The 27,831-nt window shown below is 49.2% G+C and overlaps 1 protein-coding gene across 1 annotated transcript in view; it reads right to left on the bottom strand.

The window, feature by feature from the left end:
* The window catches only part of LOC128325988 (maestro heat-like repeat family member 5), a 41,314-nt gene extending 21,910 nt beyond the window's left edge, over positions 1–19,404 (bottom strand). Inside the window, exons 1-7 of the mRNA XM_053252000.1 lie at positions 19,207–19,404; positions 12,254–12,393; positions 10,127–10,242; positions 9,092–9,214; positions 5,852–5,956; positions 4,561–4,696; positions 1,038–1,162 (exon numbers count right to left, since the gene is read on the bottom strand). Coding sequence (XP_053107975.1) covers positions 1,038–1,162; positions 4,561–4,696; positions 5,852–5,956; positions 9,092–9,214; positions 10,127–10,242; positions 12,254–12,392 — 744 coding nt within the window. The 5' untranslated portion in view covers position 12,393; positions 19,207–19,404. The remainder of the gene's footprint in view (positions 1–1,037; positions 1,163–4,560; positions 4,697–5,851; positions 5,957–9,091; positions 9,215–10,126; positions 10,243–12,253; positions 12,394–19,206) is intronic.
* Between the last annotated feature and the right edge of the window lie 8,427 nt (positions 19,405–27,831).

Genomic DNA, 27,831 nt, shown 5'->3' with positions numbered 1-27,831 from the left:
TATTGTATTGTAGGTTCGGGCTTTCTCTGGTTCACTCTTTTAAAGCGTCAGATTAATTCATGCAACATTAATACGCAAAGCTGTTTTCTCCTTGGACTGACCATGGGTCCATCTAGCCTGGCATTACCTGCTCCAACTGGCAGTGGTGTCCATGGACTCAGGCAGAGAATGGCCTTGCCTAGCTTTGCTGTCTAAGCTCCTGTACCTAGAAATGCCAGGGACTGAACCTGCACAACTTCTGCCCTCTAGCTATTGTTGGACTACAACTCCCATCATGCCCCATCACAGTGGCCATTTATTTATTTATTTATTTATTTATTTATTTATTTATTTATTTATTACATTTGTAAAGTGTGCTGTCGAGTCGGTGTCGACTCCTAGCGACCACAGAGCCCTGTGGAATACAGGAGGGGTTTACCACTGCCTCCTCCTGCACAGTATGAAATGATGCCTTTCAGCATCTTCCTATATCGTTGCTGCCCGATAGAGGAGTCTCCCATAGTCTGGGAAACACACCAGCAGGGATTTGAACCGGCAACCTCTGGCTTGCTAGCCAAGTCATTTCCCGCTGTGACATTAGCATATTATATTTGGACACCGCCCCAAACCTATCCCTCTGGGTGGTTTACAACAACATAAAATAAATTAAAACAAAAATTAAACACTTAAAAACAATTTAAAGCCACAAGTTTAGTTAAAAAGATGGGGTGAATAAATGCGTCTTTAAAGACTTTCTAAAATCTGTCAGAGATGGGGAGGCTCTTATTTCTGCAGGGAGCGTAATCCCAGAGCCTTGGTTCAGCAACACAGACGAGCTGGTGGCAACTGCAGGCGGACCTCTCCGGATGATCTCAATGGGTGGTGGAACTCATGGCAAAGAAGACGTTCTCTTAAATACCCAGGGGTGATTGGAGCCCTACAAGAAGTGAAGGGCCAACGTTGTACACTCCTCTGTCCTTGAGCATGCAAGATGTGCTTTCCGGGCGCTGAGTTATGGTCCCTCCTGCCAGTCACAGCCCTCCAGAGGGTGCACTTACCATGGTGATTTCCATAGGGTCCGTGAATGAGGGGGTTTCCATGGGGCTGGCAAACAAGTTTTCCTCCCGTTCCCATGCCATCAGGAGTGGAAGAATTGGTGCATCTCTCTTTGCCATGGGTTGGGCTGAAATATTTGGAGAAAGCACTGAGCCACAATGCCTGCTGATCCTTGGGTTCCTCAGCAGGGCTTGTGAGCAGAGCAGAATCAACAGACATATCCAATGCATGGGGGAGCCAGGAATTGTACTGGTTATTTTCACTTGAGCATTTAAGCCAGGCCTGCACAACGGATCCAGCCCGCAGGGACTATTTTACTGCCCACCCAGGTATCCTGCAGCAACACAAGAGCTGGAAACCGCCTTAAAGTGCCATCTTGTGCATGCTTTCTCAGAAATATGCTCCATGGTGTGCCCAGTGAGGCTTACTCCCATGCAGGGGCGTATCTATGGTGGGGCAGGCAGGGCACGTGCCCCGGGCGCCACTTGAAGGGGGGCACCATTTCTTAAAGTTAAAAAAAAAAATTAAAAATGGCCACCAAAAACAAAATGGCCACCACGGATGCTCAAATGGCCTCTGCGAGGCCCTAGGCCATGCCAGGCCTTGCAGAGGCCATTTGAGCATTGCGGTGGCCATTTCATTTTCAGCAGCCATTATGTGTGTGTGTGTGTGTGTGTGTGTGTGTGTATCCACCACACGTGCTCAAATGGTCCCTGCGAGGCCCTAGGCCTCACCAGGCCTCACAGAGGCCATTTGAGCATGCATTGCAGCCTCCAAAATGGCCACCACACCGATCTTTTCAGGCCCGAATAGGCCCAAAAATCAGCCCAGGGCGGGCTGTGGCGGTGAATTAAGAGGCTAGCAGGGGGAGGGGGAATGGTGAGTTTGTCTTTGAATCAGTGTGAAATCCTTAGTATTAAGGCCCACTGGGAGTTTCAGAAAGAAAGTTAAAATGAGAGAAAGAGAGCAAGAAATACTAGACTATATTCCAAGCAGTGACACAGTTTACTCTGCATATCCTTTAATTATTTTCAGAGTATCTGGGAAAAGTCAAATTCTCCATTTATTTTTAAAACTTATGTAATAGTGATGCTACAATTCATAGTAGAGAATTAGACAGGCCCTTCTGTTTAGTTTTCCAAGTACACCTCCACATAGTATATGGGTATTTCATGAGCCCCAGCATACTGAAATTTGTCGTTTTCCAGCATATTTTGGTCTGGCTACGTCCACTGCTGAATAATTTTTGAAATATTAAAAGATTAATGAGCTTGACTTGTATTTTTGAGCTGAAATTATGGTAAAATTATCTAAAAGATGGGTGTCAGATGCTTGGACAGGGGGCGCAATTTCAGTGCTTGCCCTAGCACTATTTTCCCTAGATACGCCTCTGCTCCCATGTAAGCATGCCTAGCATTGCAGCCTGAAAGTAGCAATGATTTAGGGAGAGGAGAGGACTTGGCCTTTGTTTGGGGCTAGCATCCACTCCAGGGGCCCCAGTGATTGAGCAGGGACAGGATCTATTCTCTGGCCAATATCCTTGGTTGAAACTATGGGTCCATTGACAGGGGGAAGAGATCCACAAGTAACTAATAATATTTTGAATTTGATCTCAGCCCCTGCACACCAAGTTGCGGATGGTTCTGGCCCACCAGGGCATTTGAGCTGTGCAGCTCTTTTAAGCAATGGCCACACCAGGTTCTTCCTGTATCTTGTGGAGCTGGCATCTCATGACAGGCAGGCAGGCAGGCATGCAATCAAGTGCTGGCCGCTGCATCATCTCGCCTCTTTCCCAGTGTCTCAGGAGCTGGCCTATTTTCACATTATTAATTTTTTTAGCAGCGAATTCATCTTTACTCATTTACACATCAATTCTCTATTTAAAGTAGATCAACCCCTCAGGCATGTCTGCAGGATTGGGGCGGGGGGGGGGGCCACAAAGGCCTGGGCCCTGCACAGCCGCACTCTGGCTCCCTCTGGCTCCGTCTCCAGCCCGAGCTCCAGAACATCCCAGGGCTGAGGGAAGGCAAAGCGAGTGGCATGTCCTCAGTCTCTCCCTCCTACAGGAGGTCAAGCAGGCACGCAAAACTGCTTCCCCCATGTTGGAAGTGAAGGACTATATGCTGTCTCTTGTCTCAATGACATAGGAGGACAGACTATTGAGTCAGAGGGCTAGAGGGTCAAGACATTGGTCATCCCTTCTCTACTACTCTGACACTATCCCTTTGATATGTAGATTGCTAATCTCAGGGACTTCCTGCCTGCCTGCCTGCCACTTCCTCTCCCCTTCTTCTTTTCTTCCTTCTCCCTTGCCACATGCAAGCTCCTCTCTCCCTGCACCATGGGTGCAGAGATGCAGAATCCATCTGCATCCAGCTAGCTAGCTAGATTAGAGATCCTATCTCATCACTTTCCTATCTAGAATGGAGTTCTCTAATAAATACTCCTTATATGAATTTGAAACTATGAACTGCCACCAAGTTATTTTACTCTCAGCATACACGCATGCCTAACCAAATTCTACTGTGTTGTGCCTCTGTGCACTCTGCTATAATGAAAAAGGGATTCTCTTCCCAGAGAGAATTCCCAACACCCCGGAGGAGGAGGGAGCCCCACTGCCTGCCTGCCTGCCTGCCTCACTGACTGGAGTGCCCAGAGCACCGTGCTGACCATGACAGTGCTGCCTATCTGCCCCCCCCGGGCTTCCCTTGCCCCACAACACTGGCAGGAACGGGGGGCGGAGGACGCCTGAGCTCATCTTTGGGTGGGTGGGAGCTGAGGAATGGGGTGGCAGCATGCAGGAATAGGAGGGCAGGCTTAATCCGGATTGCCCCCACTCCCCCCGAGCCCCCGATTCCCATGCAACCCAAAGCAAACATTTTACAAGCAGCCATAAAACATGGGGATTGAGGAATGAAATGAGTTACATAGGAAGCTGCCATATACCGAGTCAGACCATTGGTCTATCTAGCTCAGTATTGTCTTCACAGACTGGCAGCAGCTTCTCCAAGGTTGCAGGAAGGAATCTCTCTCAGCCCTATCTTGGAGATGCTGCCAGGGAGGGAACTTGGAACCTTCTGCTCTTCCTAGAGCAGCTCCATTGTCCCCCAAGGGGAATATCTTCCAGTGCTCACACTTCTAGTCTCCCATTCATAGGCAACCAGGGCAGACCCTGCTTAGCTAAGGGGACAAGTCATGCTTGCTACCACCAGACCAGCAATCCTGGTCTTGTGACCCCACAGGCAGCAGCCAGGCAGTGCCACCTACAGCTCTCCCTACCCCACCCCATTCAGTTCAAACCACACTAGGGAAAATTCAGACTGGACTCCAGAGCAGGGGAAGTGTATTAGGACAAAGTGGAGTGGGGGTGCCATTCCCACTGCTCCAAAGATGTTGCAGGGTCTGCCTGCACCACTTGGCCCTGTGCCTCACCCCCTTTTCTGAAATAAATCAGTTGGGACAAAGATACAGCCTGGAACCATGTTCCCATCAACCACCATGACTCAGGCATTCCGATTCTCTTACAAGCTTTATGCAGGAGGAAACTGTGGAGGTGATGGAGACCTTCAGAGGCACAGCGGGCGACCACCTCACTGCAGTCGGAGCAGCACAGAATGAAGCAGCCCACCAGCTGGCCAGCCACAGGGAAGTCGGCCTTCTCCTAGTGGAAAGGAAAGCAAGCAAGAGCACTGAGGGAGAGAGGTGATGGTGGGGAAAGCAGGGGCGGGCAGGGAGGCTGGCCCCTGCCTCTACTTTCTGTCCCAGTGGGTGACTTCTCATCATGCCTGGTTTTCTTTGCTTCATCGGGGCCTGGGCTGTAGCCATCTGGTCTAGACTCTAGAGGCTTTTGGTGATGGGATGGCACCAGGCCAACCCAACATTTCACCAGCATCAGTAATCTAGGATTTGATCTCAGGCTATTCGGTGTCAGGTTGGTGTGGCACCATTGGTGCCAACCCAATATCGTTGGACATTGAGGGTTCTTACAACTGGAAACTAGGGGCATACATGGCTCACTAATCTCTCAATTCCTGGCCAACTGGCCTTGCACAAATTAAAAGCCCCCACCCAATATTTGGCTATCGAGAGAGGGAAAGTGTGTCCTGAGACATACTTTCTGCCTCAGGGTGAGGAGTACTGAGGAGTTGAGAGAAGGTGGCTGTTCCAACGAATCCATCCTGTTCCATAACAATTCCATAGGTTACTCAATCAATAAAAAACACCAGGTGTCTGCCCTTTATTTATTTTATTTTATGTTTTAATCTCGGATGCTATTCTTGTTTTGTACACCGCCCTGAGTCTGTGGATTGGGCGGTATATTAAATCTCCAAATATATATATATATATATATATATATATATATATATATATATATATATATCAGAGTCCTTAGAAACATTATCAACTTAATGATAATCCAACTTTGACTGACACAACTACTTTTCTCTCAGTATTGAAAACATGAATTAGGTACTTCAACCTTTAAAGAAAAAATCTACCTTCTCTGTATTGAATAATTTGCATTAATATCAAACAGCTGAGAAGGCTTCAATATTTATTTTCCCATAGATTGATGGGAGGTCTCCAAGCATTGCTGGGAGGAACCCCTTCCAGTTGAAACTGTGGAGAGATGCTGCCAGTCAGTGTTGACCAAATTGTCCTAGATGGACCAAGGTGCGATTGTGTACAAGCCAGCTTCCTGTGTGTGAAGTGCCAGCATGGGTACATCATTTTGCTACAAGTATGTCTTTGACCCAGAAGTTAGAGTCAGCTTAACAAAGAGAAGATGGGATTGCATTCAGGAAGAGGGACTCACTTTGAAGGCAGGACCGGTGAGCATCCTTTTGCAAAGCTGGATGATTTGTTCAATTGCCCTCTCTCGCTCCTTAACGTTGATGGATGCCGTCCAAGTGATCAGGAACTATGGAGAAAAGGTTTAGCCTGCTTGCAGAACGGCAACAAAGAACACCCTGACCCCAGGAAGCCCCAGGAAGAAAGATTCCCTTTCAGAGTAAGAACTGACTTGGGCCCTAGGAGAAGGCTCAATGGCAGATCCTCTGCTTTGCATGGAGAAAATCCCAGGTTTGAGCACCAGCAGCATCTCTAGGTAGGGCTGGGAAAGGCTCTTCCCTGCCTGACCCTGGAGAGCCACAACCAATCAGTGTAGAACAGGGGAGGGCAAACTTGGTCCTCCAGCTGTGGTTGAATGGCTGGGGATGATGGGAGTTGTAGTTCAACAGCAGCTGGAGGACCAAGTTTGCCCACCCCAGATGTAGATGATATTGAGCTACTGTATTTACCTGAATCCAAGACTAGATTTTGTCCAAGTTTTCTGATATTAGAAATCAGGAGGTTGACTTAAATTCAGAGTAGTGATGTGCCCGAACCAGTCTGGAGGACATTCTAAAGGCCTCCAGACCGGTCCGAACCTGGGCGGTTCAGGGTTCGGGCGATTCGGGTACGGGGTTGCTTTAAGAGCGGGGGGAGGGTTTACTTACCCCTCCCGCCGCTTCCCCCCTCCATCGCCCGTAGTTTTTCTAGTAATTGTGGCGGCAGGATACCTCCCTGCCGCCCCTTCCCCCGTTTCGCTTGAAAAGGCTCCCAGAAGTCTTCTGCACGCACACGCACACGTCACAGAGATGTGAAGAAGACTTCTGGGAGCCTTTTCAAGAGAAACGGGGGAAGGGGCCGCCCCAATTACTAGAAAAACTATGAGCGGCGGAGGGGGAAAGTGGCGGGAGGGGTAAGTAAACCCTCCTCCCGCTCTTAAAGCAGCCCCCCACCCCAGTGCCAGACCGCAGTTCGGCGGTTGCGTGCACACCCCTAATTCAGAGTCCGGTTCCTTTTGAATAAATGCAGGTATAACCTATATTTAACCTTTACTATTTAAGGGGGTCGTCTTACACTCAGAGCTGCCTTTGATTCGAGTAAATACGGGGTGGGCCCAGGGTCTGGCTCAGTAAAAGGCAGCTCCCTATGGTCATATCCAGGAGGTCTGTTGGCACCATTATCTGGGGCTGGGCTGAAGTGCTGGAGAGCTCCTACCCACGTGACCAGAACCTCCATTAGGGTCAGCAAACCCAGGACACACACAATTAAGCCAGGAGGGGCATCTGTGGCTGAAACCAGGAGCTGAAAGTCATCAAATGTGTTATATTTCATGTTTTAATTCTGTACACTGCCTAGAGAGTTGTATACTAGGTGGTATATATATTCAATAAACAAACAAACAAACACATAAATACATAAATTCTGAGGCCTCCCGTGTCTTCCCAGCATTCTTTGTGCTGCCAACAGATTGGAGAAACCTCATGACATCAGCAGCTGACCTCTGATTGGCCATGAAGGAGCAGGAGGCAGACCCAGCCCTGCTGAAGCCGCTCTCGTTTCAGAATCATAGAGTGTGGTTTGCAGAGTGCCACATTCATTGTGTCGGGCTTGCCTACCCTCCTCCATGAGACAGGGCTGTTTACCCAGCCAAACCGGGGGCGGGGGGCTGCCGAGAGAAGCAGAGGGCTCCGGTTGCCGGGACAGCCCCAGTAATTCCCCTTCAGAAGCCAGGAAGGGCTCAGAGAGGCGGGCGCCATCTGCTTGGGGGTGAGCGGGTGCAGCCCGAGCGGCAGCAGAGTGGTGGAGATGGAATAATGATGGCGTTGGCCCCACAGCTGCAGCCCTGGGTGGAAATGCTGGTGAAGGGGGTGGAGTTGGAGAACCAGCCCCCTTGGGAGGCCAGGGACTGGGTGGCCCATCCACTTGCCTGGCCAGGGAAGAAGGAGCAAGCTGGACGTGGGGGAGGAGTGTCCTAAAGGTAGGGCTTTATTTAAGGCAGGGGCTGCCGAAGATGAGACGATCAGCAGGGATGGGGTTTGTGGGTCCGGTGGACTCCCGGAGAGGAGCACAGACCTTTGCTCCCGCTGATAGGCGAAGGAGTGGAGTGACTATACTGCCCTCCTCACGCAACTCTGAGGCAATGTCTGTGCCTGTAATTCAGTGTGAGAGGGTGGGAAGGTTAATTGGAGAATTCCTCCTCCCTAAACACAGATGGCATAGATGGCATCCCCTGTAGCCACAACTCTCTATTGTTTTCATGCCTGTGTTGGAGATGAACTTCCAGTGCATCGACCTTTTGCACCAATTATCCTAATGACCACTAGGGGCACTGGGAGGAGAGACAGTGAGTAAGAACCGCCCTGAGCTATTTCGGAAGGGCGGTATAAAAATCGAATGAATGAATGAATAAGGGGTCTTCCTCTTTGTCCCTACTCTATGACCCCTGAACTGACTCTGCAGCACTTCCTGTGCGGAGTCACAATCCTTCCTTTCCTCCTAGAGAGCAGATGGAAACATCTCTCTCTCTCTCTCCTTACCTATCCATTATGTAGTCCTTTAGATTAGATATAGGTCTTTCCTATCTAAGTGAATTTAACCAATACATATTTAGTGTTTAGTCACACAAGGATCTCCATGTGTTTTCTCTAAATAGCTGCAATATCCAAACCATCCTCTGCTACCTACTCTGTAACTGGAGTGTGTGTGCTCATTCCTTAGTGCTCTGCTGTTTTACCCATTGCATAAAAATCAGCAACCTCTAACAGCCTGCTGGGTCCCAGTGGCTGAGGAGAAGAGGTGAGTGGTTTCGCACAACCAGAGAATCATGGTAGCAGAACTTTCTCCTCCCTCCTCCTCCTCCTCCTCTCGGGTAAGAAAGAGCAGGGTAAGAAAGCTGGGTTACCCAGCTTTGAGCAAACTGGGCTAGAGGCCATTTTTTTGAGTTCACACGATCATGCAAGCCAAGATAGCCTGCCTCCTATCCCAATTTTGACAATTGTGTGAACCAGGCCGATCAGTTCAAGTGGGGTCATAACTCAATGCTAGAGCATTTATGCTGCATGCATAAAGCCCCAGTTTCAAGCCCTGCAGCATCTCTAAGTGAGGCTTGACAGCACTGAAGATGGTTCCTGGGCAAAACCTAAGCACACATGGCATGTCCCTGCTCCAGCAAGGCTTCTTGAGCTGACTGGCCAGTCCAGCCTACCTAACAGGCACCATTACCCACCTTGATGACTTTGACAGCCAACGATGAAATGTGGAGACTATGGACGGTGGTGGTCGTGGTGGTGCTGCTGCTGCTGTGGAGAATGTTCAACTCGTCCAAGAATTTCACCCACTCAGACATATCCTAAACCCCAACCAAAACCAGAAATGTAGCGAATATGAGTAGAGAGAAAAAGGATGGGAAACAAAGAACCTAATCCAAGGTCCAGTTAGGATGTTATAAGATCCACCTGTGAATGCACTCAAGGCATCCGCTGGTCCTGTGGGCCCTCACTGTTGCCTTGAGAATGTGAACCAAAACACATACACACACACCCCATTCACATGACCATATATACCTGGGTACTGCCTCTGACTCGTATATGCATGGCCGTTTGAATGGGGTGACCGTCTTCTCTGTACAGCTGGACTTTGCAGGGGGAGCTTGGTAGGGTGGGGGTCAGCTATTCCTGCAAGGAAGGCCTGTCTGCCCTCCGGATATTCTATCTGAGGAGCCCAATAAACTTCCAAGAGATCCCAACATTCACTGGAACAGAGTTCTCACTGCTCTATTGTTTGCCCCCAGCACTTGGAAGCCAGCAGTTTCATCCTTTTATGATCAAACGCCGTAAGCATGACGAACCCCAACCACCCTGCTGAGGGTGGCGAGACCACTGGGGTCCAAAACCAGGCATCTGGCTGCAGGGTGCAGATTCCTAACTCTCTCTGCACGGTGCCAGAGGACAATGCTAACCACCGTGCACTCAGCTGGGCTGCAGCGCCACCCTTGCAGGTGGCGACATTGCAGTATTGCAGCCATTCCAGGGCAGGGGTCAGGTGACGCAAAAGACCAGTCGGGTTCTGCCTGGTCCTACAGAGCTGTTGCCAGACAAAGCCACTCAGGAGCGAGGAGCCATCCCTCCCTGTTTCCTGGCTCTGCTTCTTCCCTGGGCTCCAGACCCCCAGACCTGCAATGGTCTGGCAGTCCTGAGAGGATGAAACTGACAGCCTGGGGAGGGGCAGGGGAAAACATGAAAGAAGCAGAGAATGCGGATACCTGTCCATTGCTCCAGATGAAAGACCGGACGTACTCCAGGGCTGAATTCTCCTGCTCTGAACTCAGAATGCTTGCTGAAGACACTCGCGTGCCAGCTGATGGCAAAGACGGGATATCTAGCCCAGAGAGAGCATAGCATGGTTTTTACTGGCCAAAGAAGAAAAAGCCACCCATTGGGGCCCCATCCTCATCCAATGCTCTGAAAACCCCATCTGGCGGCAGGCAGTGGCTCATGAATTCTCCTGCTCAGGCTTTCTGGGTTGCACTCTAATGTGGTCCTTCCTTCTAGAGGAGGGGAAGGGAATATGGTGAATACTTGGAGGTGCAGGGATGGGTTCTCTGAATGGCTTGCCCTTCCAGCAAGATCCTGCAAGACGGGCCCTCAGGAAATGGATTGCCCAACTCCCTAGTCGGAGGCGGGAGACGGCGCCACGTTCACACCCATCCCCGTCCCATACCCCCAGGACAGGCATTCAGGTTCAGTTCCGAGTTGTCCTCGTTTTATGGAACCTCCATGTTCAGAGACAGCCTCCCTCTGAATACCAGTTGCTGGAGAACAACAGTAGTAGCAGCAGCAGCTTTATTGTTTCAACATTACAAAACAGCAAGACACCCATCACTCTGACACACAAAAACTGTGTGTAAAAAAAAAAAGGTTTACAACCAATAAAAATCCATATTTTTAAAAAAGAAGGGCCAAGGGAAATATAGACTCATATAGAAAATATAGAGACAACAATGTAAAGAGAATAAAATGCAACAGTAGGACCCTGGGAGAGAGCTATTGTCTCCAGGACCCGCTGGTGGGCTTCCTAGAAGCACCCGCCTATGAGGGAGAATGCTGGACTCGGGTGGCTGTTTGTAGGTGACGGGGCTCTCCTCAGGCATTCTGCACTAAGCATTGTTTATTTATTTTATTTTATTGTTAGATTTGTATACCACCTTTCATTAAAACAATCTCAAAGCGGTTCACACAGAAAAATTAAAACAAGACTACAAAAATTACACAATTAAAATATTAAGCTAGAATGCAAAAACAAAGATCTGACTAAAAAGATTTAAAATACAAGCACAATATTACCATACAAAATACAAAGCAGCAGCAGTAGAGACAATCATATAAAAGCCTGGGTAAAAAGCCAAGATTTCACACGCTTTCTAAAAAATGTGATTTAGACTGAGGAGCAGATGGACACTGGGGGCAACAACTGAGAAGGCCCTGTCCTGCGTGCACGACAGCCAAGTCTCCCTCATTGTTGGCACCCAGAGCAGAGCCCCCTCAGACGAGCTTGTCAAGTGGGCAGCAACCCTTGGGAGCAGGCGGTCCCTCAGGTATCCCGGGCCCAAACCATTAACGGCTTCAGAGGTCAAAACCAGCACCCTGAATCGGACCCAGAAACAAACTGGCAGCCTTTGCAGCTCTTTCAAAATGGGCATGATGTGATCCCAGTGAGGAGCTCTGGATAAAACCCTAGCTGCCGCATTTTGCACTAGCTGCAGTTTCCAAATATTCTTCAAGGGCAGCCCCATGTATGTGCATAGAACGTGATAAACTTCAAAACTTCTCATTAGATGACATCATAAATGACTTAGCTTTCCAAAAATCACAAAAGAATTTTTTTTATACTTCTATGTGAAATGAGAAGCCGACATAGTGCAGGTTGGTGGGGTTTTTTCTTTCCAATTTAGTAATGCTGAACTGTGAAACCAGCCTTGTGTTTACATTAGCATCCCTGAAAATTTTTAAATAAGAAATCATAATGTGTTTTCAGTTAAAGGCATTTCTGATGCAAGCAAGCTTATTGCAAGAGAACTCTGTTAGATGATTCATTTTTCACTGCATCTTTGCCAAATCTATATGGGGGGAAATAAACCTTTGTTATTTCTATTTTTTAAAAAAAATTCTTTTTGTTAGAGTGTATTCTTTTTAATGCTGTGAGGCCTCAAGTCTCACATAGCTAAGAGCCTCCACAGCATGTCTTAATCTGGCCCTGATTACAGGTGTTTTGTGTGGCTTTCCTCCTTTACAAACCTAAAAATAGTTGTTTGCTTCAACAGCAAAGGGGGCCAGAGATGAGGGACTTGGTTGGGGGCACTTTGCTGAGCAGCAGGAGATCGGCGGCTCACCTTCCACTGAAGGCACCTTCTCAAATAAGAAAGTGTCCTCGTCTTCTGGAAGGCCTGGAAATGTTGATGTGTGTGTCTGTTCTTCACTCCATGCATAGATGGGGATAGGCTGGATGGAGGAGGTGTCCTCTGCAGACATCCTGCAAAAGAAACAAGGCAGCCGGACTTAATCAGCATTGGGGAGGGTTTGAGTCCTTGGGTCATGTTGGCCCACACAACCCACCCACAGGATGTCTGGCCAGAGACGGCTCACTCCTCGCAAGGTCTGGAAAGGGAGTGTTCAGCGGGAGACGCCTCACAAACCTCATCATCAGGGCTTTCAACAAAACCCCAACGGGAAGTCGGACAAAAGCCAAAAGCCCACAGCCAAGTATAAAGCTAGCCAAGTATAGGCACAAGAACAAGTGTGATAAAGGCAGAAGCAGGATGGCATAGGAGGGCACTCAGAAATATGCCCCCCCCAAAAAAAAACTGCAGCGAGAAAGCCAGTAGGTGGCAATACCGATGGCCTACAGACAAGCACACAAAGTATGGGGAACCAAGTGAACTTGAAGGAAAGTAAATGTGAACTGATCGGTCCTGGAACTGGAAGGGATGCAACCCATGATGAGAATACAGTGGTTGAACTTGCTTAAAAGAAACAGACCCAGCAGCATGGGAGCAGAAAGTGCATTATCTGTATAGAATGCATACACACCACCTGGGATGGGCACTGGAGGAAATCCTTCCCTCCTCCCTCTGCTTCTAGGCATACAAGAAAGGAAGTTCATTCTGGAAGGGGAGGAATGCCAGAGCTTACAGGTATGGTGCCTGACTAAGACTTGCCCCCCGTGGGAGAAATCTGTTGGGGAAAGCCTCTCCAGCCTAGGAGTAAGACCCAGCTAGTCTTCATCAATAGGCCACCTAATGGTGCAGTGGGGAAATGCTTGACTAACAAGCAGAAGGTTGCCGGTTCAAATCCCCGCTGGTATATCATACTATATTCGGCATATAGGAAGATGCTGAAAGGCATCATCTCATACTGCGCAGGAGGAGGCAACGGTAAACCCCTCCTGTATTCTACCAAAGACAACCACAGGGCTCTGTGGGCGCCAGGAGTTGAAATCGACTTGACGGCACACTTTACCTTAGTCTTCATCAAATACCACTGTAAAGACTTGAGCTTAAAGCAGACTCCACAGCCTTGGAATGCCTGGAACAGAAGGCCAGTGAAGAGACCTGAAGGTTGCTATCGTATTCTCTTTGGGAATGGCTATCTCCCTGGGAGTAAGCTCGTTTCTGAGGCTACAAAAATCTTTCCCCTTCACAGGGAGTTTATCTGGGCAAGCAGAAGACCTGGATCATTCTTCCCTTAGACAGATTACCAAATTCTCAAAGACGAGGCAGGCACTGGTGGTAATGGAGAGCTTCAGTTATCCTGCAAAAGTTGAAGTCTAACTCCAAGTGTTGGGATGAGGTCTGTCCAATATGTTTTTGACTTCCCATGCTGACAACTTCATCTTTCAAAAGGTGGGGAAAGGAACTGGCGGGGGGTTGCTTTCCAGCTACCCTTAAATTAGTCCTTACCAACCCTGGGGTGAAGTGGGCATGAAAGTGGGGAAAGTGGGTAAAATTAATGATAACTGCTAGAGATGGAGTTGCAGTGACATTGACCTTTTGCATTGACTATCCCAGTGACCACTAGGGGCACTAGGGTAGAGGTAGTTGGTGAGGGTCTCCTTACCTGTCCCTGTTTGCCTCTACTCTATGCCTCCAGCTTTGAAAACCTGGGTAGAAGTGATGGGGGCTATTCTGACGATTCATACTGGGGCTTGCGGGGGCCGCGCGGCCCCAAGCTCCCCAGCCCCCGCCGGCTCCGTCTTGGAGCCGGCAATCGTGCGGGCAGCCGATCCGGCCACCCAGGGCTCCCTCCCTGCTCGTGAGCAGGGAGAGCGGGCTTAGCCCACTCTTCCCGCTCACTTCCCTAAACTGGGTCTCATGGATCGTGAGACCCGGTCCATGGTGTGGAAGCAAGCTAGGAGGAAAACCTGGGTAGCTTTTCCTCCTACCTTCCACACAATTGCTTCTACCCAGGTTTTCCTCCTACCTTGCTTCCACACAACCGAAGATTGGGAGCACACACAGCTCCCAAACCTGGGTGGAACACAGTTTTTGTTTATGTGAATGACCTCAAAATGTAGTTATTAGACAAGATTAGGTCTTTCCTATCTGAACGCATTTCACCAATAAAACTAGTTACCGTAAATAACTTAAACTCCACAGTGATCTCCCTGCGTGTTCCTTAAAAAGCAGCAACAACTAGATGCCACACTCTGTAACTGGAGCTTAAGCTTTCCTTAGCCCTCTGCTAGAATACGTTGCACTTACCCCAAAGGGAAAGGGAAATAATCATAAAACCCCAACAATATCCAAGGGAAGAAAGACTTCAGAAAGTTGGATGTGCACCTTGGGTTTCAGGAAAGATGATTTTCAGAAGCTCAGAGAGAAACTAGGTGGGACCCAACAACTAGAAATTGTAAAGGAAAACAAGAGTCCAAGAGGGATAAGAGATTCAGTAAAGTAAACTGTGCCATCGAGTCAGTGTTGACTCCTGGCAACCATGAGCTCTGTGGTTTCCTTTGGTAGAATACAGGAGGGGTCTACCATTGCCTCCTCCTGCGCAGTAGGAGATGATGCCTTTCAGCATCTTCCTGTATTGCTACTGCCCGATATAGTACTAGCGGGGATTTGAACCGGCAACCTTCTGCTTGTTGGTCAAGCATTTCCCCGCTGCGCCACTTAAGGTGACTGAGACATGAGATACTGAAGACAGAATTGCAAACCATTCCCGTGAGTAGGAAAAAACTTCTTAAGAACTTCTTAAGAAACCAGGATAGATGTACAGGGAATGTTCTGAGAGCAAAAAGAACACCCGGGGAAATGGAGGCACATATAATAACCGAGGACAAGTACTAAAGAGTGGCCTGAAGCTGTGGGGATGGTGTCAGAAAGTGAAGCTCAGCAAGAACTCTTGTGAGGGAAGCCACGAAGGGCCACGGCAGAAAGGAACCTCCCAGACCATACACAGAGGGAGGGTAATGCCGCCAACAGGACACGGTGGGCTTGCTTTGTGTTCGAGTCACTTGAATTAGCACTGAGAAAAAGCCCTGCTGCTGCTCTCTTTCTCCTGAATAAATGCCAAGGATGATTTAATTCTGTACAAGATAAGAGGAAGGTCAAGGAAGCAGTCAGTGTTGCTTAGGTGTGCAGGTAACCGGAAGCTGGGAGGTGAGTAACCAAAACTTTAGAAGGCAGAGGAATCAAGATTCAGAGCTATTTGACAGGTCAAGCCTCAAATTTGGAAAATTCACTTGGACTGATTTAAGAACATAGGAAGAGAACTCTTTAGCCTAAGAGAGGGGAGATACGAGAGCCCTCTTCAAATATCTGAAGGGCTGCCACAGAGGAGGAGGAGAAGCAGACTTGTTCTCTGTTGCTCATGAAGGCAGGACCCGAGCAGGTTCAGAGTAGACATAAGGAGGGGTTTCCTAATTGTAGCAGCTGTTTGATAGTGGAACAGTCTGCCTCATGAAGTGGCAGGCTCTCTTTCACTAGAGGTTGTCAAACAGAGGCTGGGTGGCCATCTGGCAGGGAAGCTGCAGCAGATCCTGCTCTGAGGAGCGGGGTGGACTTCAAGCTCTTCCAGCTGCTACTGCTACGACAAATATTTAAATACCAGTTTCAATGAAAGTTCCCAAAGCAGTTCACATAGATATAAAATGGCTCCCTGTTCCCAAAGGGCTAACAGTCTGAAAAGAAACATAAGGTAGCTTACAAGTAGCAGCCACTGGAGAGATGCTGTGCTGGGGTTGAATTCGGCCAGTTGCTCCCTCCTGCTCAGTATAAGAGAACCACCACTTTAAAAGGTGTCTCTTTGTTCAATTAGCAGGGGTAAGTTTTGTACCAAATCTTTTCCAAGGTTGTAGGCAGGAGTATCTCTCCCAGCATTGGAGACCACCCCCCCATACCCCAATATTAGACCCAGAGGTACCAACCCAGAAGTATATGGAATTCAGGCCTGTGTCTGATTCCATTTTATTAAGAGATCAATTAATACCTGAACTCAAGGTGAACTGACACCCAGGTCTCATGACTGCCTCGGCTAACTGCTCTGTGAAGGAAGAGGCGATCCAGCATTGTATTGTGAAATGGGTACTCAAAGCAACACAAAGGCCAGGCCTGAGCGATCCAAATGCTAAAATCTAACCCATTATCAGATAATGGGTGGAAGAAGTGAGAAGCTGAGCTTTCATTTCCTCCTGCAAGGTCTATGTTAATCCTTGTCAATGATTGCTCTGCCATGCCCAAAGGGGATACTCAATTGCTGTCTATAGAAATTCCACTCTAGGTAAATGCACACAAAGAAAACACCTATAGATTTTAATTCTTATTTTACTAACACCTTTTAACACCTTCTGGGACCAAGCACCAGAAATCTGGGGACAAGAGAAGATGCCCATTTGCAGCTCAGAGGTGCAGATTTGCTTTGGGCAAAGTAGAATGTCCCCTCCCCTGGATAGCAGCTAACAGAAGATGGGATTCAGATCTCCCTGGACTGAGCTAATATCCTGAATAATTAAAAGACAATATCCAGAAGGTAACAGCAAATTGTCACCTTTTGGGGGACCCAGGAAGCGTGAGGATATTTTGATATAGACTCTATGGAGATCAAAGGAAGATACAACTATAAAGAATGAGGCTTACTGGACAGAGTCAGCAATCTTGCCTAACAAGCACACTTGCTCAAGAGCCATCCCAGAGTTTGCTGCTAGGCCACGGGGCAACAAGCAGGAACTATGTCCATGGACATAAACTGTCTGTGACACCTGCTGCTCAGTGAGAAGTCAAGACTTCCCCAGCCATGGTGCTCTCACTCTCGGCCTTGCTGTGAGCAAACTGCCTGCTTGACCATCGCTCCCAAGCTCCTGTCTCCAGCTAAAGCCTCTCTCCTTCAGCTGAAAGCCCCACCACTCTGAAGCCTCTGACCCTGGTAATATGCTGCTCCACAAGCCTAGGATCCCTCCATCCTTTCCCCTTCTTCTCCTTTCCCCTCTTCCCTCTACTAATTCCTGATCTCACCAACCCATGCCAGTCCTCAACCTTCCTTACCCCCCACTTTTTTTCTGTCTATATCTGAATTATATTAGGCTCTAGGAAGATTTAATACATACACATATGTTAGTTAGGAACACTGGGTGAATGTTTTTGCTGGCTATGGTTGAAATATTGTTAGTAATACTGACAGATTGTTTTGTTTTCTGCTCACTTAGATTGATGTTGTTATTCTTTTATACTCAATAAAGCCCATTTGAATCATTTAGGATTGCTTTGATCTCCTTTCTTCCTTGCGCCCAGACTATACATGGCCACCGTATAAAAGAACTGGTCACTTTGTGACACTGGTGAAGCCAGCCTAATTTCATATGCTAGCATATCTAGTATACAAATCAGGCTTGGTTCACAACACCAGCCCTACCTTGGAGATGCTGCCAGGGAGGGAACTGGGAACCTTCTGCATGCAGGTGCTCTTCCCAGAAGACCCCCATCCCCTAAAGGGAAGATCTTACAGGTCTCACACATGGAGTCTCCCAACTCCATACACGTCCTGTGAGGATGGGATGGTCCTGGCTCTGAGACGCGGACAATGGAGGCACCAGGGGTGCTGACCTTGGGGTGACTTTCCACCACTGAAAAGGCTCTCTTGCCACCTGCTTCACCTCAAAAGCGCTGAATATTCTCCGTATTCCCAAGGAATATGAATTTAAAGACAAATTGAAGCTTGAGGACTGCATGTCAGTTGCTGTAGCAACTGAGGAGCTCAGGAGAAAAGGAGGTTAACGCTGAAGTTGTGTCCCTGGTAAAGTGTTAGCCTAGAGGGCTAGTCTCACATAGCGTGGTAGGCACATAGAAGTGGATGTGGATGTGTTTGAGTAAGAGCTAGGAGGAGAGCTGGTCTTGTGGGAGCAAGCATGACTTGTCCCCTTTGCTAAGCAGGGTCTACCCTGGTTACATATGAATGGGAGACTTGATGTGTGAGCACTGCAAGATAGCCTCCTGAAGGGTTGGAGCCACTCTAGGAAGAGCATCTGAGGTTCCAAGTTCCCTCCCTGGCAGGATCTCCAAGATAGGGCTGAGAGAGATTCCTGCCTGCAATCTTGGAGAAGCCGCTGCCAGTCTGTGAAGACAATACTGAGCTAGATAGACCAGTGGTCTGACTCAGTATATGGCAGCTTCCTATGTTCCTATGAATTGTCCAGGTGTTCCTAGGAAGCTGCCTTCTACTGAGTCCAGACCTGGGTCCATCTAGCTCAGTACTGACTGGGAGCGGCTCTTCATGTTGTCAGGTGGATGGGGGGTTTCCAGCCCAACCTGGGACCTTCTGTATGCAGTACCTCTATGGCTCTGCCACTGAGCTTTGACCTCACCCCCCCCCCCAAATGTTAGTCTTGGGAGTGGTCCTTTGAATAGATATAGGCTACAGGTTGCAGGGTGAGAAGTGTGCACATGCAGATCAACGCTCAGGTGTCGGCATCACCCACTGTCTGCATGCATGTTGAGTGCCATCGGTGGATAGGGCCAGGTTTGCTACTGAAGAGGGAATAAATGTTCCTGGGAGATGGTGGCCCATCCTTCCCAAGGAGAAGGCCACAAGGGAGAGACTGGCCGAGCCAGATGCAGGGGGCCTACTCCCCCTCCTCTCTCTCCCATACCAGAAAGATGCGGCAGGGGGCAGATGGTGGAGGGAACAAAGTGAGCAGGGGTGGGAATTGACAGTGAGGGTGAGGGTGCGGGAACGAGGGGAGCAAACGGCCAGCCGTGGGAATGGAAGGAAGGGGTGCTGCGCTCTGTGTCAAGGCTCGCGGGTGTCTCTTTCACAATGACAGGGAGACTCTCCTTTTAAACCGCCCTCTCACCTGGTGGTCTTCTGAAAGGAGAGCAGGGAAGCCCCACCCAGCCGGCTGCTGAACTGGCCCACTGGAGTCCTCAGGGGCCTTGGTGATGACCCGCCCCGCTTCCTATACTGAAGCAAAGCAACCCTTCGCCTCCTGGCAGCTGGAGACTCCAAACTGGCCAGACAGCCCAGACAAAGGCTGAGCAGCCGGGACTCCAGCAAAGTCAAGCCAAGGATGGTTCTTGGTCCAGACGGAGCCAGCTGACTGTGATGTCATAATTGGCGCCTCAGCAGGGCCACCCCAGGCCCAGCAGCTTAACCCTTGTGGGCCCAAGCTGGACTTCGCTGGGGGGAGCCTCTAAGCTTTGTGTCCAGGGTCACATTTTCCATGCAGAGGACACACTCCCTCCCTCTCCCCCCCACCCACTCCACTGATGCTCTCTATAACCCTCAAGATGAGAATTAGGAATTGAGTCTAAATAGCCACTAAATAGTGGGACGTTCAGTATTATTTAAAAGCAGATGCTCTTTCACTGAGCGATGGCCCTGCTTAAAATAATTCAATAGGATCGTATATGGTTGCCTTGTACTGAGTCAGACCCTTGGTCCATTTAGCTCAGTCTTGTCTACACTGACTGGCAGCAGCTGAACTCATCCTGCCCACCCCTCCACTTATAACTCCCGTGCTCTTGGGTATCAGGCATTCATTTCAGTGATGGATGGGGCTTTTGATTCCCTTGGCTGAAGGCAGAACCCTTCCCCCCACCCCAGAATGAAGAAGAGAAAATGCTGCCCATGGTGGGTGCACCTCTAGAAGAGGCTTGGCATAGGTTCAAATTCAACCAGAGGTGCTGTCAAATCTTGTCTATAGTGCTGCTGGTCACACCATCTCAAAAGGGGCTCATTTGGGTTATATTCTCCCCTCCCCCCCCCCGGGTCCACATTATTCCATTGTGGCTGCGCAGAGAGTTCGCGTGTCCTTCTGATGGCCTTCTGATGTGCTTGATAACATGTTCCATTATCACATGTGGGGGAGAGGGGTCCAAACTGCTATGCTACACACAGCCCAAACACGAGTTTAAACTAGTATTGGGTTGAATTTAAATTCCTCTTTGGGCTGCATGAAGAGCAGTGATGTGGATGAACTGCCCATGTGATAAAGGGGCATGCGGGGGGGGGGGCTCTTGGGGCCTGCCAGGGAGACACAAGGACATGTGGCCTCTCAGCGCATTCCCCTTTTTAATTGCACAGGGAAAGATATTGCCCCAACTGGCCCACTGCAGAGCTGGAGAGGTGACAGTAAAGGGCCACTGAAGCGATCGAGGGATTGGAGCCATGTCTGGGGCTTTGTCGTTAACAAAGAGAAATAAAAGATTACAACTGGGGGAACTTGATAGAGGCTTATGGAATTCCACCTGGTGTGAAGGAAATGAATAAAAAGAACTCTCCTCACTTGCACAACTAGCACAGCATCATCCAGTGCAATAGATTTTCAAGTGGACAAAGTCTCTCGTATTCAGGTCGATCTAGATCTAGATTTAGACTCCACACAGGGGCGTAAGTATAATAGGGCAAGGGGAGACAGTTGTCTGGGGGCCCCCTGCCTTGGGGACACCCCCAGAGGCAAGTCACATGATTAACTCCCCCAGCCGCACACCTGCCCGGCTTCCTTCAGTTGTATTCATCCTCCAAAATTGATGTGTTAAGACCTGGAGCTAGCAGAACAGCACGTCTTTCTCTAGTACCATTAAATGACTTGCATCATCCACAATTTACAAAGCCTTTTTAAAAATAATTTAGGATGATGTTCTATTGTGGCACATAGGTTATGTCCATACGTGTGTGTGTGTGTGTGTGTGTGTACATAACCTATGTGCCACAATAGAACATCATCCTAAATAGTGTATGCTTTTTGTTACCACTATTCAGCCTCATTCAGGATTTCTTTATTTCATGAGCTGAGCTTCAGTGGAGGGGTGGGGGCATTTTAAAATCGTGTCTCTGGGCCCACTACAACCTTGCTACGCCCCTGACTCCACAGTTATCACAGTGTCAGATGCAGAGGTATCCAGCAACTCCCCTTGTGTGGTTAGACTGGATCAATTTCAGTTTGGGACTCCTGAGGATGTGGACAAGCTGCTCGGAACGGTGCGTCCTACCACATGTTTGCTTGATCCTTGCCCAACATGGCTTATACTATCTGGCAAGGGGGTGGTTGTGGAGAGCCTGGTGGCAATTATTAATACCTCTCTGAGGGAGGGCAGGATGCCTCCTGGTTTAAAGGAGGCAATTATAAGACCTATTCTTAAGAAGCCTGCCTTGGACCCCTTGGAGTTTAGTAGCTACAGGCCTGTCTCCAACCTCCCATGGTTGGACAAAGTGATTGAGAGGGTGGTGGCCTCCCAGCTCCAGGCGGTCTTGGAGGAAACTGACTATCTAGACCCATTTCAAACTGGTTTTCAGACTGGCTATGGGGTGGAGACTGCCTTGGTCAGCCTGATGGATTATCTCCAATTGGGACTTGACAGAGGAAGTGTGACTCTGTTGGTCCTTTTGGATCTCTCGGCGTCATTCGATACTATTGACCATAGTATCCTTCTGGAATGTCTGAGGGGGTTGCGGGTGGGAGGCACTGCTTTGCAGTGGTTCCACTCCTAACTTTCTGGCAGATTCCAGATGGTGTCGCTTGGAGACTGTTGCTTTTCAAAATCTGAGCTTTTATATGGGGCCCCTCAGGGCTCCATATTGTCTCCAATGCTTTTTAATATCTACATGAAACCGTTGGGAGAGATCATCCAGAGATTGGGTGCTGGCTATTATCAGTATGCTGATGACACCCAAATCTATTTCTCCATGTCAACATCATCAGGAGAAGGCATTTCCTCCCTGATTACCTGCTTGGAAGTAGTAATGGGCTTGATGAGGGATAAAAAACTGAGACTGAATCCAGACAAGACGGAGGTACTTATTGTGTGGAGTCGTCACTCGGGAAGCGATATTGATATACCTGTTCTAGATGGGGTCACACTTCCTCAGAAGCAACAGGTACGCAGTCTGGGAGTGCTTCTGGATTCACACCTTTCCCTGATTCCCCAGGTTGAGGCAGTGGCCAGAAGCGCTTTCTATCAGCTTCGGTTGATACGCCAGCTGCGTCCGTTTCTTGAGCTTCATGATCTCAAAACAGTAGTACACTTGCTGGTAACCTCCAGACTTGACTACTGCAATGTGCTCTATGTGGGGCTGCCTTTGTACATAGTCCAGAAACTGCAGTTAGTACAAGATGTGGCAGCCAGGCTGGTCTCCGGATCATCTCGAAGAGACAATATTACTTGGCTGCACTGGCTGCCAATAAGTTTCCGGACAAAATACAAAGTGCTGGTTATAGCCTATAAAGCCCTAAACAGCTTAGGCCCACGATACTTAAGAAAGCGTCTTCTTCTGCATGATCCCCATTGTCCACTGCTCATCTGTGGCTACCTTCATGTTGTCTGGTGGCCACCCAGGAACGGGCCTTCTCTGTTGTTGCCCCGAGACTTTGGAATGCGCTTCCCATGGGAATAAGAGTTTCCCCAACTCTAGCGGCTTTTTAAAAGTGTCTAAATACTTCCCCAGGCCTTTTAGTTTTTTAACTTTGTAACTTTTTAAATTCTGGATTATTTATTGATTTGTTTTAAGCTGTTTTTAATATTTAATTGATTTTAATGTTTTGTTTTTATTTGTTGTGAACCGCCCTGAGACCTTGGGTTAGGGTGGTATAAAAATGCACTAAATGAAGGAAGGAAGGAAGGAAGGAAGGAAGACAGACTTGGGGCAATCGAAAGGAAATACTTCACACAGCAGACTTGGTGCCTGGAATACAGTTGAAGGATGTGGTATGATTGGCACTGGCTTAGAGGCCTTGAGTTTAGACAAATTCTTAGAGGACAGATCTTTCGATGGCTGCTGGTCATGATGGCTAGATGGAGCCTCCATGTTCAGGAGTAGGATACCTCTGTATACCAGTTGCTTGAAGTGGAGCAATGGCAGGGTAGAGCTCCTGCTGTCTTGCCCTGCTTGTGGTCTTCTTGTAGGACATGGTGGAAAACAGGCTTATGGATTGGCTGGGCCCACTTTGGTCTGAACCAGCAGGGCTCTTGGTATGCTCTAAGTCTAAGACAGGGCTGTACAACCAGGACCCTCCCATGGATGCCATAGTCTGACATCTCTGGAAGGGCCAACAGTTGGGCAGCCCTGTTCTAAGAGGACCGAGTTGAGGGAGAAAGATCTGTCTGCACTATGGCAAGCAAGGCTTCTCTCAGATCAGTCCTCTTGAAAGCTGATGAGGCTGTCCTCACAACCACAGGTCCCTGGGTAGGACGGGGATAACATGGAGATCTGTGGTTGTCTGGAGCAGGGGTTCTCAACGTTGGGTCCCCAGATGTTATTGGACTTCAACTCCCATAATCCCCAACCAAGGCCACTGGGGCTGGGGATTCTGGGAGCTGAAGTCCAATAACATCTGGGGACCCCTGGTCTGAAGAGAACCCCTGGTCTGGAGAGCTGGGAGGTTGTGGTCGTGTGCACTGCTGTGTGGCTTTCAGGTGCTCCTGGGCAGCTGTCGGCCATTTTAACCATAGAGTCCTGTGGCCTGTGGGGCCAGGGAGAGGGGAGCTGCTGCATTACTGAGGGCTGCTTCTCCACTGCTCCCACAATGCAATATGGTATCTGTGGAGGCTGCAGCTCTCAATTTCAGCCATGGAAAATGCAACTGTTGTGTCTGCAGGGGCGTGTGATGTACTGAGCCCAAAGGAGACTCTGGTTGTCTAGGAAGCACAGGATAAGACGAGTGTGCCTTCCCTCCACCCCGATCCCTTTTGGTTGTGAGAACGAGCCCATGTCCATTGTCTCTCTTCCTAATACAGGCAGCTGCAGGCAGCAGACTGACTTGTAAGCATCCTCGGAGTGAGAAGAGGCCGATGCAACCAGAGGGGCAGAGCAGGCAGCTGCCTAGGCTGGCATTGTGCAAAGGGCGCCTGTCAGGCAAACCTCAATTCCTCTGCCACTTCCAGCCTGCCTGGCTTTCTGTACCAACTAAAACAGTACTCAAGCTCCCTACAGCAACAGGATGGAAGCCAAAGTTCTTGAACCTGGAACCAACAGCAGCTCTGAGCAAAACCAGGGAGGGGGCCATTGACCCTCACCCCACTGGTGCTTCCCTCCATGGATAAAAAGGTCACCTGCTATTATTATTATTTTTAAATCCTTTTAATTAAAAAATATAGACAAGGATGTGGTATGGTGCCCCTGCTAATCCAGGACTCAAGCAAAGTGAGCACAGAAGCCGGTCCTCCCTGTAGGGTGGCCTGTGGCTTTGAATTGCAAGGTGGCTTCCCTCCCCTTCTGCAGATCTGCTCCAAAGTCTTACCAAGCAGAAGGGCTGGTGGCAAAGCCCAGAAGACAGTGGCCGTCGCTCTGGCTAGCTGTCAAAGTGGAGGCACTGCCAGCCTCCTCTCTTGGGCAAGGTGGGACCTGCTAGCGGGTGGGGATCACACCGGCTGCTGACGGAGGCCACTCTACCAGCTCCTCTTTGCCCATCTCGGCACTTTCCAGACGAGACCCTACAAGGGGGTCGGGACATATCTCGGAAGTGCGCTTCCACACTTCCTGCATCGTGACACCACAGTCCCTACGCAGACAGCAGGCTGCCCTTCACATTGCCAATGCCTTGTTGCGAATTTAATCGCTGCAATATACAGCTAGGATGTCGTATATCCGGTGTAAGAAAGTTGCTGTTTTTGGGGGTTGTTAGTTTCCGCAAGACTGCTCCCCCTGCTGTTTACATCTCAAATGTGACTTGCCTGAATGGAGGCATTTTGCTGCTGTTGAGCAGCTAGCCTGGAAAGTGCCCTGATCCAATGAAGGCAAATGAGAACTTGGTGGTTGCCCAAAGCGGGCTGGAGAAGTGGGCAAGATGGCTGCATGCTGAAAGCGGGTCACGAGAGGGGACTGGAAGCTGAAATAATGCTGCAGTTACTGCCAGTAGCAACTCTTCCCAATGAATCAGGTGGTCACCAAAGCAGACAGCTCGGGTTGCTCCTCTCTCTCTCTCTCTCTCCCCCGCCTGAGAACTGCACTGCCGGCAAGTGGCCAGCCTGTTGGCAGTGACGCTCTTGGATGGGGCGCCTCCTTTGGCGCCCCTCCCCCCAGCTCACTGGGACCAGCTGCTACTGGTTGCTGAGTAACTGCATTCCTCCTACTCACCTGGAAGTAGGGAAGAGGAGGAGGTCTCCAGAGAAGAGGAGTGAACTTTCCATTTTAAGAACACATAGAGTCCCCTTTCTACAGAGGCTTCATGGCAGCAAAGGGGCTGTGGAGGAACGGGGCCAATGTCATTCCTCTTGTGGACCCCAGAAAAGGTCACACAGGGCAAGGAGGTGTCTCGATGGAACATAGGAAGCTGCCATACACTGAGTCAGACCCTGGGTCTATCTAGCTCAGTACTGTCGACACAGACTGGCAGTAGCTTCTCCAAGGTTGCAGGCAGGAGTCTCTCTCAGCCCTATCTTGGAGATGCTGCCAGAGAGGGAACATGGGACCTAGATGCTCTTCCCAGAGGGGCTCCATCCCCTGAGGGGAATATCTTACAGTGCTCTCACTTCTAGTCTCCCTTTCATATGCAACCAGGGCAGACCCTGCTTAGCTAAGGGGACAAGTCATGCTGGCTACCACAAGACCAGCTCTCTTCTCTTGCAGTCATATATATAAAGGTTTAAGCGTGACTTGCCTGGGCCCAGGCTGAGAACCCCAACAGGGAATTCTTCTTGCCGCCCTCCAGATTCACACCACTAAGATCACTTGGTCCATTCGGACAGCCCCGCCACGCCCATCCTTTAGGGAAGCACAGCCTCCCTGCTCAGTTGCACTGGCTTTTCTCCACACTATGCTGAAAGTGACTTATCAGCTCCCTTGTGCTATAATGTTAGGAGACCTTTCAGTTTACCAAGGACACTCTTCTGGAAGCAGCCTAGTGGTGCAAGCAAACCGAGGGGTTTCTAGCGCACACCCCTGGATCTCTTTCAGTGGCACAACCACAAGCCACGCGGGATCCATGAGGTATGCTTCAGAGTCCTTCTGCCATTGCAAGGAATTCTGGGGCACAGCTACTTGATTGCAGAGACGGAACGGATGGCCCTGTTGGGTCTGCTCAAGCAAGGCCAACCTTCTGTTCTGGTTGTAGTGATGGCCACCAGTTTAGATGGCTTCAAGTTCATGGGAGATGGGCCTAACAATGGCTACTAGCCAGGACAAGCCAAATGGAGCCTCCATGATGAGAGGCAGTGTATCAGGAGCAAACGTCAGGGAAAGCTATTACATCACGCAGTGCTTGAGCTTCCCAAAGGAAACAGGATGCTGGATTTGACAAGTTCTTTAGCCTAATCCAGCAAGCCATTCCTAGCTTGCATAACGGGGATAGCAATAGCACTTACATTTATATACCGCTCTATAGCCGGAGCTCTCTAAGCGGTTTACAATGATTTAGCATATTGCCCCCAACATTCTGGGTACTCATTTTACCGACCTCGGAAGGATGGAAGGCTGAGTCAACCTTGAGCCCCTGGTCAGGATCGAACTTGTAACCTTCTGGTTACAGGGCGGCAGTTTTACCACTGCGCCACCAGGGGCTCATTAGCATGATGGCAAGAGAGGTGTGTGTGTGTGTGTGTGTGTGTGTGTGTGTGTGTGTGTGTGTGTGTGTAGACTTTGGGACTAAGTCCTTTTTTTGAGTTTTTGAATTGCAAGTACAAATCAGTACATGAGCCAGCTGGAGGGGTTGGTCCCATCAGGTGGGGGGGGGGTGTTTGTCAAATGCTCATAGCGGTTTCCGAAAAGGTCTGCACCCCTAGAGATGGGAAAGAGGTGCTCGCATTGCTTTCAGCTTTCCGTGTCTTGCCGTGCTTTTATTAGCCTGACCATCGGCCTGCAGTGTCCAAATGTGCAACTTTGAAATGTGCTTTCAAAGTTTTAAAACTTTTAAAAATACAAACTACTATAAAATTTTATCAGTCTTGTCAGGGGAATGAAAAGGACAATTGGCAGGAATGTCCTCCAAGGATTACGCCATGGACAGGGGACGACAATTTGTTCATGGTTACCCTGACCCTTTCCTCTGTGCAAAAATGACTGCTGTTTTACCCTAATCGTTTTCAGGTGGGGATCAAGAAGGGGCAATGGCATGGCTGCACTTACAGATTTCTCTATTTTCCATCTCTTGCAGGGGTAGATGTTGCCCAAAAATCACAATGAGCATCCGTGCCCTTCCATGGGATGGGTGGCCAGAATTTGTGGGCCTGACTCAGGGGCTCAACATTTCAGATATTGCTCTTCTGAGGTACCTTCAAAACCATCCCTGCAAAAAACAGTCCTGCTCCTTTCATAGTGGAGGTGTTTGAGCAGAACCACAGCATTGCTGCGATGTAACAGCCAGTGAGGGAACTGCCAGACCAAACCGAGCTGGCAGAGTGTGAGGTCCAAGGACAAAAGGAGGGGATGCCGGGCAAGCTCAATAGACCCTAATTAAACCCTGTAAGCCTGAGCTTGTAGACTTGTGGCAAGACATTATTGGGCCGGTTTCAGAACCTGCAGGCTCTGGAACAGAATTAGTATGGCA

Source organism: Hemicordylus capensis, chromosome 5, assembly GCF_027244095.1.
Source record: "Hemicordylus capensis ecotype Gifberg chromosome 5, rHemCap1.1.pri, whole genome shotgun sequence".
NCBI lineage: Eukaryota > Metazoa > Chordata > Lepidosauria > Squamata > Cordylidae > Hemicordylus > Hemicordylus capensis.
This window is presented reverse-complemented; position numbering and strand designations above follow the sequence as displayed.